Source organism: Dermacentor andersoni, chromosome 11 (assembly GCF_023375885.2).
Source record: "Dermacentor andersoni chromosome 11, qqDerAnde1_hic_scaffold, whole genome shotgun sequence".
Taxonomy (NCBI): Eukaryota; Metazoa; Arthropoda; class Arachnida; order Ixodida; family Ixodidae; genus Dermacentor; species Dermacentor andersoni.
In genome coordinates this window covers 76,550,069-76,570,321 of record NC_092824.1, presented here as the reverse complement: position 1 = coordinate 76,570,321, position 20,253 = coordinate 76,550,069, and the positions used below count along the sequence as shown (strand labels likewise).

General features: G+C 45.7%; 1 protein-coding gene across 5 annotated transcripts in view; it reads left to right on the top strand.

Moving 5' to 3' along the window:
* The window catches only part of LOC129382072 (uncharacterized), a 60,906-nt gene extending 44,666 nt beyond the window's left edge, over positions 1-16,240 (top strand). For 3 of the 5 annotated variants that reach the window (XM_055065428.2, XM_055065430.1, XM_055065427.1), the window contains 3 exons: positions 311-396; positions 3,004-3,229; positions 16,112-16,240. In XM_055065428.2, coding sequence (XP_054921403.1) covers positions 311-396; positions 3,004-3,229; positions 16,112-16,129 — 330 coding nt within the window. In that variant the 3' untranslated portion in view covers positions 16,130-16,240. The remainder of the gene's footprint in view (positions 1-310; positions 397-3,003; positions 3,230-16,111) is intronic. The other 2 variants (XM_055065429.1, XM_055065431.1) reach the window with 2 other exon arrangements.
* The last annotated feature ends 4,013 nt before the right edge of the window (positions 16,241-20,253 follow it).

The window sequence follows — 20,253 nt, the reverse complement described above, 5'->3', positions numbered from 1 at the left end:
CGTGGTTTACAGAGCCGTCTAAGCGAAGCACTCTCCATTTAAAAATAAGATTGCCTATAGCCTGCTATCACGTCGTAAATCTTGGAACGTTTGGACGGATTTTGTGTTGTTATAGATTTTTTAAAGTTTAGTACTAATTTATGCGTCTTTTGTACATACTACAGGCACAATTTTCACAAGAGACAGTGACCTCAATAAGAAAAAGAAATAATAGTTACGACATTTAACGTAACTCTTAGAAGCTTATACAATGACAATACGAAAGACGCAAACGAACATTTTTTAAAGATGTCTAACCGGTTTGTTACAGGGAGTACAGTGTGCTCTAAGCAATCTGTGGGTGCCAGTGGGAACCGTAGGTGTTTACACATGCGCTCTGGTGGACAACACTAAGGAGTGAGTAATAGCTTTGTTGTACTAGTCCGATGCTCACGTCATACATCAGTAAAAAGACATGGTGAAAAAAACACGAACTCACCCTTTCGCAACTCTGAAAAATAGCGAGTTTACTTACTTTGTAATTTATTTATTCATTTTAGTTATTATTATTTCCTTTTTTGCAAGGCTAACGTTTCAGTTGATTGTCTCCGTCGCCACATTTGAGGAGCCGTCACGTTTTCCTGGTCAAAAGAAAAAAAAGCTTAAGACTTGGTAAAGAACTACGCAGTGTACTAACACCTGATACCTATTTCTTTTATGGTGCTGTTTGGCTACGCGTGTATTTATGTTGTACTGTTTCATAATTCTTTTTTTCCGTGCCAGAACTTGTGTTCAAATGTATCATAATACTCAAAACTTGCTCTACTGATGAATGCACATTTCCCACAATCCCCCCCTCTCCCACACGTGCTGCACAAGGGCCATTTAAAGCATACTAAGTGATAATGACAAATAGGGGTTAGCGTGACTTAGGCGTCAGTGGCCGTGTAAAAGAAACTTCGGGGTTTTAGGGAAAATCGTGCGCCGAATTTGCGAACGAGCGCCGTGGTTAGATTGGACCGCATTGACTCTTTTCGCAGAGCAGTTTGCTCTAGAGAAACGAGATGGCGCTATCGGCCGCGCCGCACGTCGCCTCAGCGACAGCGTGCCACTACGACGCCGCTTCCACGTTGCTCCTATGTCATCAGCTGTCGGAAATGCAGCTGAGTTGTCGCTAACGCGCTGCGCTCCCAGCATGCTGGATTGAATCGCGTGGATTGAAGGCGTATGCAGTGGCAGGCTGCAAAAGTAGTGACTGGAATATTAAGGAATGGAATTAATCTGTGTGGCGAAGTTCGCGGACCGTGGGTGCAACTGCTCGTAAGCGTTACCGGCGTATTTCGATGTGGGCGGCCTTCTTCGAGGATACAGAAATTTGCTTATCCTGCAGGGTTGTATCGCTAACCTTCAAAGAAAGATGTTCTGTCGGCAAGAGTGCGTGCCACTCGTCAAACAATGGCAAAGGGAGTAGCGCCGCTGCCTGACATCGTTGCCGCTGCTGTCAGCTGTTGAAAATGGCGGTTGTGCTTGACACGTCCATGGCGTACGAGCAACCAAGCGTGGCAATCAGAACCGCCGACAAGCTCCGGTAATTTCACTGGGAGAGTCTGGACCACGCACAATATGCAGTCAGGACCACACCCCTAGTGATTTCTAGGTTTTCGGTCAGCTGAAGAAGCCCCTGGCAGGACAGCCATTCACGTGCAACGATGAAGCAAAGACTGCAGTCCGACGGTGGTTCCGCAGTCAGCCGGACGAATTCTACGATAGGGGCACCACAAATTTGGTGCCACGATTGGACAAATGCCTGAATCGGTGAGGGGACTATGTGGAAAAGTAATGGTAGTAGTGTAATAACCCAATGATTGTCGGCCGTAATGCGTTAGCATGGGGTTTATATATCGACACAGCGCATTTCCATGGTCGAACGAGGTAGTTATGAGACGTGTACTGCAGTGGGACACCTCCTTCACGTTTCCCTAACAACACCCAGCGCCATCTAGCAAAGCGGCCGCGAATTCTTCGTGTGCCCTCCGAAATGCATGGCGCGCTGCTGCGCGTTAACCCTGGGAAACGCGTAAAGTGAGAACTGGACTCTTTGCTCACTCTTACTTCTCGACAGGCTGCAAAATCTACTAGCACTGCAATGAAGTCAGCGAGCTGCGTACGAGACGAGAGGTGTGGTACGCTGCTGCGTGGGAACAATGTGACCTGTTCCCTCGCTTGCCGGAAAATTAGTGGCACATACTCCGTAACCCAAGAAGGCGATAGGTTTACACTGAAGCGCGGCCCATACCTAGTGAATTCATGGCGCAGCTTGCTAATGCGCCGGATATTGCTGCCCTTGAGGAACCCTTGTGACACCGCGGGCCCGTTTCCGCTAACCACCAGGTAAATTTAAGGGATCTTTTTATTTGGTATTGTAGAGTGGCACATCGACAGTGGCACAAACCTAGTTACCCAAGGGGGCGGCGAAGACGTTCATCGAAGAGTGGCACGCAGTCACCACATTTGGCATGAAAGAGGTTAATAAAAAGTCGTCACACAGTACTGTCTCTCTCGAGAAGCTAGTGCCTGACTCCGCAGTGGACATTCCTTAACGTCGCCGCTATGCGCAAGAAGCACAGAAACCAATATGCAATTGCAGATCAATGAACCTGACCGGCTGCAACAGATCCCCAGTCGGGCCCTGGCAGCGGAGGAAACCAGAGGGCGGCAGGACAGTTACGCCTTCCCCTCCGACTCGTAAAATTTTCGCGGCAGAAGAAAGCGTTTTCAATCGATCAATCACTTTCGGAAGGGTTGTTGGTGAATGAAACCTCACCTCTTCGACAACGCTTCTTTGTTCCTGCGTTAACACACGCACGTCCACGTTTCCATTGCTACTTTTGTATTAACTCTGGGTCTCAAATTCGTACCGTACTAATATATGCAATGAAATATGAAATAATAGACGGCAGTACACTTTGTTGGGTCAGAGCTTACGCTTACTTCTTATTCTGTCTTTCTCTTTTTTTTATGCAGAAACTCGCTCGAATTGACACACGCGAACGGTGCAAAAACTTCCCATCATTTTAGCCATGGAAACCTTCCGAATGGTACGCTACTGCATTACACCATTCGCCTCTCATTTCGGCAGTACATCATAAGCACCGATTTCGACCCGATGATTTATTTGCAAGATTCCCACGAACCGAACTACATTAACGCATACTTCTCAGAAGCACTGAACATAATAAATTTCGATGCGGTAAGTTGTTTTTCTAGTAAGTTTCGATGTAGTGAGAACATCGATTTCTCCCATTTTAGTGTTCAAGGCTTCGGGCGTTACTTTGGCGCAACCTGCAGTGTTTTATTGCTATCATTTTTTTAAGGAAACTAAGGCAATGTGTATGTCGACGCTCACGCATAATAGCAGCAAATCGTTGTACTTATGACACAATGCATATTTGACGAATGCTGAATTTGCAATTCTCAAACCGGTCGGAAGCCAAAAGAAGAAAATTTCGCGGAAATCCTTTTGCGGCTGCATGCATGCAACATGTACTCCATGCAACTTCTGTAAACACCGGCCCGGGTTCCCGCTAGTATTATTTATAGCAAACTTTCTCATTTTTCCTTTATTTCTTCCTTTCTTTCTTTCGTTCTTCCTTTTCTTCTTTCTTCCTTCCTTCCTTCCTTTCTTCCTTCCTTCCGTCCTTCCTTCCTTTCTTCCTTTCTTTCTCTTCTTGCTTGCTTGCATTCTTTGCTTCCTCGCGCCGAAATTAATGCGCTTGTACTGGTTAGCATTAAAAAAGGCGCCATCATTTATACCTGCTGCGATGTGTGCAACACCTCGTGGGAAGAAAAAAAGAAAGAAAGAAAAATGCCTGGGCCTTTCACGGCGTAACTTACGCACAAACATTACAAAGCGCACTCATTTCGAAGAGGGTGTCCCGTGACACTCGGCGCTATTTTATTGCGATAGGCACAACACTTGATCTGTAAGTCCCGTCGTGGGATTAGCCAGGTGCGCGTTTTATCGCGCTTTGCTGGACCAAATAAAAGTTTATTCACGCACGCACGCACTCACACGCACGCAGCCGCCTGAATCATGGTGTTTGCATCACGTCGCAATATATATATATATATATATAGATATGTATTGTTACACACGAGGTGTGTAATGCAGAGCCAGATGAATCTGGTTGATAGGCACGGCTGTTGAAGAGCGCTCTCGCGGCAGCTTGGCTAACGTCGTTCTCTTCTTTCTTTCATCCGGACGTATGCGCGGCAGGCGTGGTTCATGACAGCTTGTGACATTTCCCCGCTGGCAGACGAAGCCCGCCGGGCGAGTCAGCCATCTCGTGGGTTGTAACGCCTCAGACGCGCGACGTGTGTCACTTCAGCCTTGGCCGAGCGTCGTCCACTGCTCGTGAGACGCGCAATGTGGTATTTCGCTTCTCTGATGCGCTGCAGAATGACGTAAGGGCCGACGTAGTGGGCGAGAAACTTCTGGCACAAGCCACGCTTCAGCAACGGCGTTCAGAGCCACGCAAGGTCACCAGGATCGAAGTAAACGTGGCGGTGACGCCCGTCATAGCGTATCTTGGACCGGTCCTGCGATGCTAGGGTGCGTAGCCTAGCGAGGCGTCGCGCTTCTTCTGCTCGATATAGGATCTCATCAATTGATTCGTTGTCATGAGCGAAGTAGGGAAATATGGTGTCGAGGGTGTAGCGCGGCGGACGAGCATACAGAAGGAAAAATGGTGAGTAACCAGTGGTCTCGTGTCTCGCCGTATTGAAGGCATAGGTAATGAAAGGCAAGATACTGTCCCAATTCTTGTGTGCTGAATCGACGTTACATGGACAGCATGTTGGCAAGCGTTCAGTTTGTGCGCTCGACCAGACCATTAGTTTGTGGATGGTAGGGCGTAGAACGGCGGAAGCTACATGAACACAGACGAAGGGTTTCTTCAACCACGTCCGCGGTAACCTGTCGCCCACGATCGCTGATTACTATGCGAGGAGGTCCATGTCGGAGTATAACGTTAGCCAGCAAGAAGATAGAAACTTCTGTAGCTGTGGCCGATGGCAATGCGGCGGTCTCAGAATAGCGGGTAAGGTGATCTACACAAACGATAACCCAACGATTACCCTTGGAGGATCGCGGGAAACGGCCCAGAAGATCTATACCAACTTGCTCAAAGGGGACGCTAGATGGGGGAACTGGTTGAAGCAGGCTATGTGGCGCTTGTGGCGGACGCTTGTAGCGCTGGCATTGAGAGCAGCTGGCGACGTACCGTTCGATATCTTTCCGCATCTTAGGCCAGTAAAAACGTTCTTGAGCCCGGTAGAGTGTACGTGTGGAATCAAGATGACCGGAAGTTGGGTCATCGTGCATGGCGTGTAATACTTGGTAGCGAAGGTTCTTGGGGACAACTAAAGGGTAGCGTACGCCGGTGGCCGAGTAGCTCTTCTTACACAGCGCGCCACCATCACGTAGGCGAAAGCGACTGCCTGCAGGTGACTCCTGTGCTGCCGCGAAGAGCGGTTGTAAGCTCTCGTCCTTGTGCTGCTCGGATATGACGGTACCCATATCCGGAAATTCTGGGGAAACAAAAGCGATGTATTCACCAAAATTGTCTGCGTCACATTCAGTTGTTTGAAGTGGCATCCGAGAGAGACAATCAGCGTCAGCACGTCGCCGGCCACTTTTGTAGCAAATAACGAAATCGTATTCCTGTAGACGGAGGGCCCAGCGCGCTAGTCGTCCTGAGGGATTCCGCAGATTCACAAGCCAGCATAGCGAATGGTGATCTGTTACCACAGTGAAGGGGTGTCCATAGAGATACGAACGAAACGGTTGCACGGCGAAGATGACCGCCAGACGCTCTTGTTGGGTGACTGTGTAGTTGCGCTCGGAGCGGCTCAAGGACCGGCTAGCGTAAGGGATCACGTGCTCACTGTCGCCAACACGCTTAACTAGCACAGCACCGATGCCTACGCCGTTGGCATCGGTGTGGATCTCAGTTGGTGATGAAGGATCAAAGGGGCGAAGAATTGGTTGGGATGTCAACAGGAACTTGAGCTGGCGAAACGATGAGTCGCCATCTACAGTACACTCAAAGGGAAAGCCTTTTTGAAGAAAGCGTGTAAGGGGATGAGCCATGTCAGCAAACCGGGGAATGAATCGGCGAAAATAGGAGCACAAGCCCAAGAAACTTCTTAATTGCTTGACAGAGTTGGGTACTCTAAATGCTTCTACGGCCGCAGTCTTTTGTGGATCTGGTCGGACGCCTTCTTTAGCCCCCAGATGGCCTAGCACAAGAGTTTGTCGCTCGCCAAAACGGCATTTTTTTTTAATTGACCACAAGACCCGCTTTCTCCAAGCAGTTCAAGACCAAATCCAAACGTTTGTTGTGCTCACTAAACGTTCGCCCGAAGATCACAACGTCGTCTGAGTAGCACATGCAAACTTCCCATTTTAAGCCGCGTAATATCGTGTCCATGAACCTTTCGAACGTTGCAGGTGCGTTACACAACCCGAAAGGCATCACGTTAAACTCGAATAGTCCGTCGGGTGTTACAAATGCTGTCTTTTCTCTGTCGTCCTTGTGTATAGGAATTTGCCAGTAACCTGACCGTAAATCGATTGAGGAAAAGTAAGATGCCGCAAAGAGACAGTCGATGGCGTCGTCAATTCGTGGGAGCAGATATGCATCTTTCTTAGTAACGGCGTTTAGGCGACGGTAATCAACACAGAACCGCCACGTACCGTGTTTCTTCTTCACCAATATCGCGGGGGCTGCCCAAGGACTAGATGATTCTCGAATGACGCCTTTGCATAGCATTTCTTGGAGCCGATCGCTGATTATCTTGCGTTCTGACGGGGATACACGATAGTGTTTTTGTCGGATTGGCTGGGCGGCTCCTGTGTTGATGCGGCGACGAGTTCTGGACGCAGGAACTGATGGCGCGCCATCGTGCTGCACAAAGTCGAATACCGAGGTATTTTTCGTAAGCAGGGCCATCAAAACTCGACGCTCGTGATCACTGGGTGACTTATCAATCATGGAAAGTATCTTCGAGCTCCCGGGGCTCGAGACACTGGTTGCTCCTCCATCGGGGAGCTCTGTAAGTACTGCCACCGATACGGGCGTGTCTTCCTGAAACGTGGCAATCTTTGGGCCTTGAGGTAGCACTGCCGCTTCAGTCGAACAGTTTAGCGCCCACAGCCCCGCGCATCCATTGGTCACTGAGACCACGCAGTGCGGAACTAACACGTCTTTCTTGAGGCAGTTCCGATGTACAGGTTCCACTGCAGCATCGAACCAGATAGGAGTCGGAGATGAACAGGCGACGGCAACACGCATCGCGGATAAGGCGGGCACAACTGTATCCTCAGACACGCACAGCACACTCTCCGGGCAAGCTTCACCTTCAAAGAGCACAGGTGAAACCCTGGTGTCGACACTGAGTTCTCCCGTCCGGCAGTCAACATTCGCACCACACAATTGCAAAACGTCGATCCCCAGAATCACGTCATGCGAGGAGCGAGGAAGAACAGTAAACTCTGCAATTAAGACTTTCCCACCCAAAGACACATCCACGGTACACACACCAACCGGGTATAATGATTCACCACTGACTCCACGGAAACTTGTGCACTGGTCCCAACGAAACATAACCTTGCTATATATATATATATATATATATATATATATATATATATATATATATATATATAGGACGCAAGTGTGCACTTGCGTTCAGGATGAGCTGCAGCATGGTCTGAAGGGCTCCAAGACTCCAAGACAGCACGGCAGCCCGGCATACCACCCAAGTGGTTGGATATTCAATAGCGGTAATTAAAACGGTGTCTAGTTTTCCAATTTTCAGCATGGCGGTGCCACCGCGCTGCAGTAGAGAGAATTCGCTCGTGTTAAAGATTCACTCATATTAAAGGTAGAATTCACTCATATAGACCGTTGACATCGGTAACATACAGGTTAGCGATGCAGGCGATTGAGTGAAAGCTGCCAGCATAGGCGAAGAATATAATGGCATATTGGGAGAACATCAGAATGGCTACACAATCTATAGGTGTCTGGGCGATCACTTGTTTGTCCTTCTCAGTGTATTGAAACATGCGGAGTAGAAAGGAGTGCTTTACATGTGGCTTTTTTTAGACATTAGAAGAGCAAATCACAACGTTCACAGCAATATTTTACATGTTCTCAAAGGGGATATAGCTGTTAAGAGAGATTTACATAGAATATACCGTTTTTATGGGAGAAGATGAGGAGCGAGGAGAAAGTTGATATCAACAAGGGACTGTGGTAGGTGTGCCCTTTATCCCCAGTGCTGTTTATGATGTATGTGCATGGTAAGGATGGGAAGGACGCCAGAGGGAAGTAATATCGTGTTTATTATCTCATATTAATTTGTTATCTCATTATTATCTCAGTTGTCGACCAACAGCTTCCAGATTTGTTTTATGCGAACGACATTGTGTGTCTAGCTATCAAGCAAAGTGATATGCAACTTCTGGCTAATATCTGTGGACAGGAAGGCGAGACTTTAGGTCTGAAATTTGGCGGTAGTAAATACGGTGTGATAGTATTGAATGAAAATAGTGAACAGACAGTGTCAATTCAGCGTAAAAAATACCTCGGGCAAAAGAATATAGACACCTTGCTATATGGATGAACGAAGGCAATAGATATATGGAAACACAGGAAAAAAACATTAAGCGTCAAAGGGAAGAGAAATGCGGCCATAATAAAACGCAGGGCACTATGGGGATACAAAAGGTACGAGGTGCTCTGGGGTACTTGGAAAGTTGTGACGGTTTCAGGACTTACATTTGGAAATGCTGTTGTTCGCTTGAAGTCGGGGGTACAGTAAGCACTCGATGACATCCAAATGTCAGCGAGACGCCTCACATTGGGCGCCCACGGGAAGACTGCAAGTGAAACTGTGCAGGGTTATATGGGCTGGACAAGTTTTTCAGTGAGGGAAGCTCATATTAAAATTGATTATGAAGAACGACTGAGGAATATGGGAGAAAGTAAATGGGCTGGGACAGTGTTGAGGTAATTGTACAGGGAAGACATTGATTCACAGTGGAGGAAAAGACCTACGAACTTACCATCAAGTATGCGGCGTGTAGGGTGAGCAACACACCAACAAAGAACGTCAAGCGGAAAGTCAGAGAGGCTGAAATAATCTCATGGGTGGCGGCAATGGAAAAGAAACTTGCCATGACGAACTACTGAAGAGGAAAAAACGAAATGCAAACGATGGAGCATGTTTTATTAGAAGGTATCTGCCCAGCGGTCGGTTTAGGCACCCGTGGCCTCCTTGAAGCCCTTGGGTTCAGCGAGAGCAGGGGGAAAGTAAAGATGTCCGCAGTAAAGAGTAATAAGAGGCGATTGGAAGGTTGTTGGACGATATGTAGGGAAACGATAAACAACAGAGGCGTACAAAAACAAAGTTCCGAATAGGAGTTCAAGAAGATTGATGATGGGAATTTTGTGTGTTGTTTTTACTTTTATTTTTTATTATTAATTTTTTTACATAGGTAGGGCATTGGTCATTATAGTAAGAACAGCTTGGTGGCACAACCCACCGGCGTATTCCAAAGGGGACGTTGATAGCATGCATGCATGCATCCATTCATTCATTCCTTCAATTCCATCCATCCCTTCAATTCCAACCATCCATTCCTTCAATTCCATCCATCCATTCCTTCAATTCCATCTATCCATTCATTCAACCCAATCCATCCATTCATTCTATTCCATCCATCCATCCATTCATTCAACCCAATCCATCCATTCATTCTATTCCATCCATCCATCCATCCATTCTATTCCATTCATTCATTCAATCGCGTCCATTCATTCAATCGCGTCCATTCATTCAATCGCGTCCATTCATTCAATCGCGTCCATTCATTCAATCCCGTCCGTCCATCCATCCATCCATCCATCCATCCATCAGGAAATACTGCGAAGGCATTCACCCAGTAAGACCCATAGGTAACATACATCTTCCAGAAACACTTGCATTTAAAGTGGCCGGAAACATCAACCGGTGAACTGCCGATAAATGGAAGAGACGTTTAGAGCATAGGCGAAAAAAAGAAAGCAGGGAGGAGAGTAGTGCTACCGGATCCATTACAGGCTTAGGAAGCGATACTAGATAGATAAGTTTTGAGGGAGATAACGGGGACGTATGCAAAACTGCTAGAATAAGAAGCAGGTATAGCATGCATGATTAGCTCAATCAGGATGGGTTGCCATATGTAACCAGCCAATTTCAGATGGAAGCCAATAAATCATCCTCAGAATCATCCTTGCCATCTTCATCGAGCCCCTTCGACAACGGGCACGGCGTTGCAGCTCATATTAACATGACTGAGCCATCGCCCCCTCTCCCCCGCTCCCCCCGAGATACACATACACACACCGCGTTCCCTTAACGAAGGAAAAGCGCTACAGTGGAGCACTGGCACTTAAAATATATAAGCCAAAAAAAATGCTTCGAACCAGCGGAAACGCTTCGAGAGGCGCTGACCTCGGTAGATCGGGAGGTATAGCTATAGCCTACGTTTCTACGTGTGAACTCGAGAACAGCTGTTGGTGCCAAAGCCAGACTCAAATAGCCCGTCGCGACGCCATTTACATGACCTCGTACCCTGAATGGGTCAAGATTCGTGCGAGAGGCTATGACAAGCGAAAATATAAAACATGGCGTCCCGTTCAGCGCTGGTAACCACCGAAATGACCCTTCCGCGTTCACGTGAGGGTTGTCATGTAGGACAGGATGAGTCATCCTAACCCGTGCAGCTTTAATGGTCGCCGTTCGGCACAATGCGTTGGCCGGCTAGTTGGTGCGAATCCACCAATACTTTGTTTAGCGCAAAACAACAGACACAAGACACACGACAAGACAAGGAGCACGTATTGCGCCTCGTCCTGTCCTCTTTATTGTGTCTGTTGTTTTGCGCTAAACAAAGTATTCATGGGTCGTCGTTCGATTAGACGCTAGCTCAGCTTCACCGGTTAGCATGTACATGAACGCGACATGCAAAGCTCAGTCCGACAACTTGATAGGACCCGCTATGTGCCAGGTTCATGTAAACGCTCCGAAAGATGTATGAAACGGGAATGCATAAGCACGTCCTTAGTTTCGTCGCATGGCTATAGAATGAAGAAAGCCTGCCGACTGCATTTCATGTCCCTCCGCAACAGCACCTACGTGCCTCACAGAGATACTCATCAGAGGGGGAGGAGGAAAAAGAAGGAAAGAAAGGTAGGGAAATCAATCAGTTTTCTATCCAGTTTCTACCCGTCCGGTTTTCTACCCTACACATGGGGAAGGGGCTTAAGGGACGAAAAGAAAGGAGAGGGTGAGAAGAAGATACTATCGGTGTGAATAAGTGAGAATGTCCATAAATTTCGCCCATAATCACTCACTGAGGCCAGTCGCTTTCAGGAAACGTAGCAGTGCCCATGTCGCTTTGTAAACATGCGACGCGTGGAGCCATGGTCCGAGAATCTTCGTCTCTGAAAATGGCCTGTTATCTAATCGGTGTAACATCCTCCGAAGAACGTCGCGTTCATTGTTATAAAGATAACAACAACACAACACGTGCTCGATCGTCTCCTCACAGTTTCACGAGTCACAGATCGGTGTGTCGGACATTCCAATAAGAAATGAGTAGGCTTTCGTAAACGCCACCCCTAACCAGAGGCGGCACAGTAAAGTGCCGGCGTAATCACGGCGGGAGAAGTTCGATGGAATCTGCAGCTTCAATGTAGGATCTAGCCGGTGGAGACGGCAGTTCGGGAATATGGGGGTGTTCCACAAGGTTTCAGTCTTGGTTTGAGCGAGTAAACGAAGACCCCTCGCAGCATCTGTCCTTGATAAGGCTATAGGAAGTGTCCCGGTTTCTTTATGGGCTGACCGGATACAGTAGAGTCAACAGCCTATACGCCTTACGGTGGCAGCACCGAAGCCTGAACACAAAGAACAAAGGGTCAACATGCGGTGAGTAATCAGAACTCCATGCATTTTCACGGATGTCGGGGGAGATTGGGGGATATTGCGGCAACTTGGGGAAGGGGCCGCCTAACAGCTTACACTATCTATGACATGCGCATATTGAAGGTTTCATAGATCTGGCAGGCATGATTTTTTATAAACGCACACTAAAACAATAAATATAGCTGCAATGAAGTTACGGGCCTCCGTAGTGAAGTGTAGCATGGAAGGTCTATCGTAGTCTTTGTCAAAAGTGTACCGATTACGTTACCTACATGTTGCTCGGCGGAGTTTTCGTGCCATGGCAAAAGTTCCGGTGCGCAGGCAAATGCATTTCAGTGGATTCCTGGGCACTGCAATATTCCTGGTAATACTGCAGCGGACGCAGCTGCGAATCGAGAGCACAATAACGCAGAGACAACCAATCTTCCCCTATTGCGTACTGAAGTCCGTCTGATCCTGAGACAGATTTCTTGTCATCTCAGCAAAACTACCTGGTTGGACCAGCAAACTAAAAACTCGGAGTTATACTCTATAGACCCATGTATAAAATTATCAATGCCGGAAGCTCTAAGAGACAACAGAAAATTTGAAACTTTGGTACACCGGCTGCGTCTTGGTACTGCATTTACGAAACACTTCTTGTGCAGAATAAAACGTGTCTCTAGTCCGCAGTGTTCTTGTGGCCATCCAGACGAAGATGTGAATCATCTTCTTCTCGAGTGCTCGATATACGATACACAAAGAACGGTACTGCAAGATAATTTGTTTATATTAGACAGAAGACCATTCACTCTAAAAAGATACTTGGCCCATGGCCAACTGCGGGCCTTCAAAAAAGAGCGCTTCTTGCTCTGAAAAAGTTTTTAGAGGACACGAACATTTTGGGAAAATATTAAGTATTGGATGATCCGAATACGCTAAATGAGTTACATAAACGTTGTTCGTGGCTCATAGTTGGTTTATGTGGTGATCGCAACTTTTACACAATATGTATAATTCTGTCCTGTACTTGGAGTGTACTACAATTGTTGCGTGTTTTGGCTGTTCAAAACCTCGGACTTTATATATGCGTACGTGGACTGAACTAATGCATAGAACTTTGCGACTCATGTACTGTTGGACTGTATATTTTTTATTGATCCGGTGTTCTACTGAGTGTTATATGTAGTGTCGTCATTCTCCCTTTTTGCGCAAATTTTTTCGTCTGCCAAGTGACGAGGAGTACCGGGTGCCACCACATAAAGGCGCCAACCTCTCCTAACATTCACTTCAACCAAAAAAAAAAAATTATCGCCCTTGCCATTCTGAGGCATGGAGTTTAAAGAGCACGAGGGGAACCGCATCATACAGCCTCGCCAAACGACACACGCGGAGAATGTGCGGTGTGGCCCCTAATTTTTGGCAAATGTCGTAATTCTGAAGATTGCGCACGCATTTGTAACAATGGCAGTGGCTACGCGAATTCCTGGAAGGCCCCGAGGTTCAAGCCTGTGAAACATATGTATTTTGTCTCATATCATCCATATAGATGTAGAGCCCAGATGTTAGTGGCCAGCTTGGCTCAGCATGCCTTCCATGTCCCTGCGCCCAACAATTCAGGTGGTCAAAGAAATCAACCTAGGGCCAAGATTTTGTAGCGGCGCCCTTTCCGATGCTATTCATTTTCGCGCTTCGTGAGTGATGAGAATGATGCTCTGCCCGCGTTCGTTACAAGAATGGCATAGAATCGAACGAATGCATCGCTACAAAATTGCAGCCCTGCTTGCTTTGGGATCCATCCCTGAAGGAACTGTTATGTACAAATCGAACAAGTACAAGCGTTTGCTGGGTCAAATCATTGCTGGGTGACTAACCGCGCTTTATTACAATAATTTGTTTGATTGCACGAGGGCAATATATGTCGGCGTACGCGCGCAATTCTATAGCCAATCATTCTGCATATAACCCAATATTTTTGTTTAAATCGTGCATTTGCAAAGTCACAAAGCAGTCTGAATCCGAAAGGAGGAAGTTTATGGAAATCCATGCACTAACCATACTAACTTCCGGTTAAGCTACCTTGCGATATGGTTAGTACGAGTCAAGTTTTTACTCAGGCAGTGCAAGCTAGTACTTTGCGCAAGTCTAAACAGTTTCGTATGTTCTCACCGGTAACTTTTATTGATTATTATTTACAAATACTGCAGGCCCTATTCGGGCCCAAGCAGGAGTGAGTACATGCAGCAACGTAAATTACAAATGTCAATTAGCAATTAAGAACGCAACAAAACATGTACATACAACAGTGCAATATATAAACGAAATAACAATGAAAAAAGCGTAACGCAAAAGAAACTGCTTTCATTGCGGCAATTTAGAGGTCAAAGAAAAGGTTATTTGAAAGCTGAACGAACGGTTCTGTTGTGTTAGCGTTAACTACTTCTTCGGGTACTTTATTCCATAGTGAAATTGCATGGGGAAAAAGAGACTATTGATGGATTTTAAGATTATTAAATGGTTGCTCAATTGTTTTGTTGTGGTTTTTGCGAGCAGAGCGCATGGGGGGCTCAGGTAAATAACAATCACGTGTTATCTTGTAGTGACCATGGTGCAGCTTATATAAAAATTTGATGCGAGATACAATTCTGCGATGAGCTAGTTTTTTCAATTTCGCTCTGTCGCGAAGAACGGACACGCTAGAAAAACGCGAGTATGTGGAGTATATAAACCGCGAAGCTAAACTTTGCACTCTTTCTATTTTCTTGATTAAATATTTTTGATGGTGGCTCCAGATCTAATCCGCATATTCTAATTTTGGTCTGACAAGAGCTTTGTGGGCTGTTAACTTAACGGTCGATGAGGTACGGCGCAATTTCCGTTTCAAAAATGCCAGCTTTTTTTACGCGTTGCTGCAAACGTTTTCTGTAGGGGGTTCCCAACTTAAATTACTTGTGAGTGTAACACCTAAATACTTCACTCGCTGGGTTTTATGTATAGAAGAATTAATAATATAAGCAAAATCTAAGGGTTCTTTCTTATTGGTAAATGTAATAGCTGCCGTCTTCAAAGTATTTAGCTTCAATCCCCATGTTTCACACCATATGCTAATTGAGTGCAACGCATCATTAATTCTTACTTGGTCGGAGTGATGATTTACATTAGTATAAACAACACAATCGTCCGCAAATAACCGGATCTTCACAGGCGATTGAACAGATAAATAGATGTCATTGATATAAACTAAGAACAACAAGGGACCGAGAACTGACTCCTGTGGCACCCCTGAGTGCACTTCCAGTGTACCAGAACCGCAGTCTTTAACAGCAGCGTATTGTTTTCTTGAGGACAAATAAGATTCTATCCAACGGAAGATATTGCGTTCAATGCCCATAGAGAGCAGTTTAGTTACTAAATCGGCATGCGGAACTATATCGAACGCTTTGGAAAAGTCCAAAAACACTGCATCGATTTGACCCCTCATATTAAGTGCATTCATAAAATCATCCGTTATCTCAGCTAACTGTGTTATTGTGGATAAACCAGCCCTAAATCCATGTTGATTTGCATGAAGTAAATGATTATTCTCTAAATGTGTTATAATAGCTTTAAATAAAATGTGTTCTAGCAGTTTACAAGTTGTGGATGTTAAGGAAACTAGTCTAATTATTTAGTTCTAAAGGGGATCCAGATTTGTGAATCGGAACTATCCTTGCAAAGCGCCAGTCGTCTGGTGTCACACATGATTCTAACGATGTTTTATATAATACATATAAGTACTCTGCTACCCAGATTGCGTATCTGTTGAGGAAAACATTAGATATTTTGTCCGGACCTGATGACTTTGTTATGTCTAGATTACGCAAAAGACTAAGGATGCCGTTTTTGCTTAAATATACTTCGGGCGTCGGATTACGAAGCGTGTAAGGTTGCAAGTGAGCGTGCGGTGCGTTTATGGTAAGCACCGATTGAAAAAAAGGCGTTAAATTTATTAGCAATGGCCAAAGGATCGTCAATGCTTGTGCCAGATGTTCTGATCTCTGTGATGCCGCTTGTATGTTTAGATAAATATTGCCAAAATTTTGATCCTTATGACCCTTTTCCTTCTTTTTTGTCACAGGACGTACCATACACGTAGAAGACGAGTTTACTCTCTGCATTCACTCGTTTCCAGTGTTCCCGTAATTAGCAAAATCTGTTTCCTCAAATAAACGAATACTCCTGTTTCAATCAAGTATTATCGCCGTTACTGACGTGCGTTCCTACATCGTAGCGGGAGAAGCTTCCAGTAAAAGAAAGGCATTGCCTTCACTCAGCGGTGTATACACATTTCTGTATGCGCTCTGTGTTTTGTTAGTTCTTTCCAGTGGTGGTGGCAAGGGAGAGGAAAATCACAGGCATTCATTTTCAGGTAAGTTGAACTCTGTGGGTAGTTCACGTGGCCCCATTTCACTTCAATGTAGACGGCGTTGTTATACACACACAATTACTTTGCTAGACGTATGCTTGACGGGTGCTGGCAATGCGGACTGCTTCGGCGGCAATGACGAAAAAAGGAAAGGATTTACTAACTCGTAACGTCTGAAACCAGTAATTAGCTTGTTCGTGTTCCTTGAAAAAAATTATTGAATCATGGAATAACGCTTACTCAATTCCCTTATTTTGATTAAACAAAATGCACATTTCTGACTGTAATAGGCCCATATTTAACGCCTCTTAAATTATGAGGACTCACTACATTAAGCGCGAAGCATCAGCTGAGGTTATGCTTCTTCGATGGGATGCTCCAGCACTTCAAAATAAAAGTACGTAGCTTGGGCGCATTTAACGCAACTTTATCGCATTTAGTACATAGAGACAATATGTATTGTGATTATTGTGAGTCGTCATAATTTCTGTGACATGGCTGAGAAGCTAACCACGGACACTAAAAGAAAGGTAAATACGCAATAAGCAACTCTGAGCGACCTTCGTACAGAAGCCTTTTCATCGTCATTTTCCTCAAGCGCATTCAGCAATGTTCACCGTAGGGAACACAAATGAAAGCTCCAGAAGGGTTTCCGTAAGTGTGTCCGGCGAAATGCAATGGTTTTCAATGAATAAAACAGCGTTTTCCTAAAGCAAGCAACTGGAACGCCAATGCATTTCGGCGGACATTTTGAAAATTATTATCTCGAAACTGGTGCAGTCTTGAGAATTCTTTCCAAGTGAATGCACCTTGTGAACTCGCCGGCTATATTTAGTGGATTGAAATAATGGCCGGAATGTTAATATTTAAAAAAAATATTGACGTAGTTATGTTAATTATTTGTTTAAGTATGTTCTATTTTTTTTTTTTTTTGCAGAGGAAATGGCCACCTGATTGAGTTGTTAGGATCAAGGATTACAATTGCGCAATCTGCCACAGGCATTTTGTTTTTTAATTTGGTGCTGCTAAAAAAACACCCTGTATATTATCACATTGTTATTCCGTTGCTAATTCCACGATTCAGTAAACCCAAACTTCTGAATTTATTTGCATCAGCTTAAAATACTCGTGGCGTACTGATGAAGCAAAGCACACGAGTTCCAAAAGCGGTGATGTGGGCCAAGGTTGTCGCCTGTTTCTTAGCGCGATAGCCCTATTTCTCATCAGCGAACGAACCTCGCCTGCGAAATGTGCTGCCACCTATGGCAGCACCAAAAAAAATGGTAGCGTCGGGTTAGGCTGAGCCGTTTAAGTTGCAAGGTCCAGCTGCGAAACGACGGAAGTTGCCGTAGAGAGCTGATCCTGGACGAGTGTTTCGACTTGTGTTCGTGTTGGTGCGTTCAGAAATTCCTTCCCAGAAAGTGTCCTGAAGTTCTTAGACTCATTAAGCTTTTTGTTTCTGTAGTGTTCGTGCTATATATACGTCTTCAAATATAAAAGAATTATCACCACCTATTTCTAACTACAAAAGGGTACTTTCTTTATGTAGGTTTACACTGCTCGATAATAAGTACGTTTTCATGACCATCAATCACCCATAAATCATGCGACAGGTACTACGAAACTTCACACGCGCTTTCACCTTAGTAGTGGCCAAGTAATTGCGGTTCATCGTCATAATGATATTGTAATTAAGAAATTAAATTATGCCGTTTTACGTGCCAAAACCAATCTGAATGTGAGACACGCCGTAATGGGGGACTCCGGAATTATTTGGACTGTCTGGGGTTGTTTAACGTGCACATAAATCTAAGTACACGGGTGTTTTCACATTTCGCCCCCATCGAAATGCAACCGCCGTGGCCGGGATTTGATCTGGCGACCTCGTGCTTGGCATTGAGCCAAATGACAATAAGTGATTTAGCTGCTATTCAATGATGGGAGAGGTTTGAGTGTATGACTCAGAACTCCGCGACGTGCTTTGCATGAGTTCCTTATTCGCACGTTACTCCTAACGCAGTTCGGCTACTATGACGGTGAGAGCTCGTCGAGTAGGAGTTTGTGTCACGTTCAGTTATGTGTTTTCATTTTATGCTAGCATAGGTAGCACTGTTTTCGGGCATCACATTTTTGGCGACCCCTCTTTCAAAACCAAATAATAATGCCCGTTACATTACCCGTGTTTGGCTTTTCATTTTCACAAACTACGAAAACACAAACGGTACAATGCCCATCGCTGACGAACGATGCGTAAAGTAGCACATTACATGTATGGCTGGCTGAAGTAACACACCCGCGAGCTTTCGACGGAGATGCTCACTGAGGCACCAACAATTTTTAGTTGAGCAAAGTTATTCATCCTTTCTTCCCAAAATTCTTTGTCGCTAAATATAACCTAAGGCCTTATGCATATGTGGTTTTACCCTAACCTGATAGGATCCAATCCTTCCCTCCATATTAACATATCATACATTAGAACGGGAATCAACAAGTAGCCGACAAAGACAAGCATGTGTTATATGTTAAAAGCCCAACTTTGACAAGGTTAGAATTACAAGAGTGCGGTTTTTATGCTGTAGGGTCCGTTAAACGCTAAAGCAAGATGGTCAAATAACTCGACATATACGCAAGTATACTGTAGCGAGGCATCTGATGCCATCATGGGTATTCGGCTTAACATTACTCGTAAAAAATGAACCGAAAAAAAAAATTCCTGCTCTTATTGGGGAGGACATTAGGGAGCATTTACAGCAACGTTTATTGACAGAACTAATATCTCGACAACAAACTTCATTCTAATTTACCAGGAGACCCGCTGTGGTTGCTCAGTGGCCATGGTGTTAGGAATCGATCCCGCGACCTTGTGCTCAGCACAAGGTCGCGGGATCGAATCTCGGCCACGGGGGTCGCATTTCGATGGAGGTGAAATGCGAAAAACGACCGTGTACTTAAGTTTAGGTGCACATTAAGAAAGCCCGATGGTAAAAATTTCCGGAGTCTTCCACTACGGCGCGCCTCATAATCAGAAAGTTGTTTTGGCACGTAAAACCCCAGAATTTTTTAATTACCAGAAAAGCTCCGCCCCTAAACCTAACTTCACGATTATAAGAGTCATTACGGCACTATACAACGAAAGCCAACGTACTTGCGCACTTAAAACCATTCGCCAACGTAAATGAAATGTTAGCGGTAGGAGAGAGGAAATAAATGTTGCTTACCCTGGAATGCGTTCAAGAGACGGCGCTGAAGAAAGCTCGGATTGCCCAATTTCACGGAAGTGTCCCGAGGTGCCTGGCGCCTTTCACTGCTGCTGCTCTCCAAGAACTGACAGCCTGCGTAGTGGGCGCACATCCGCTGCGTTCTAGACGCGACTATCTGCGGCGTCCGGACCAGGCGCTACGTTACTTCGACGGCAGTAGGCTCACCGAGCCTAGGCTGTGCTCGAAACAGGCCATCCAGAGCGCGGCTGTTGCAAAGCGACTGCCAACGCCAGGGATGATGCTGCATGAATGACGGAGCAAGCGGTACCATGCGATAAGACACCGACTGAAATAGATAGGCTGTGCCAGCTAGCTTACGCCAAGCTCTTCAACCAAACGAAAAAGGTTAATAAGAACACGATGCAAGGTACAGTTATAGAGCCTATGGTGTTCGGTCGTCAACGGTCTGACGACAGAACTTTGTCGCTGCGCTGCACGATAGCTGCAGTTCAGCGACAAAGCCATTCAGATCGCCAGTGCTTGGCGTCAGTGTGAGCTATTCGGGCTTCCAGCTGTTCTTGCTCCGGGGTCACTTCTATGCTCGCTTACACTTTAGGCTAGCTGCTGGACCGATGAATCCTCCCCTTCACAATG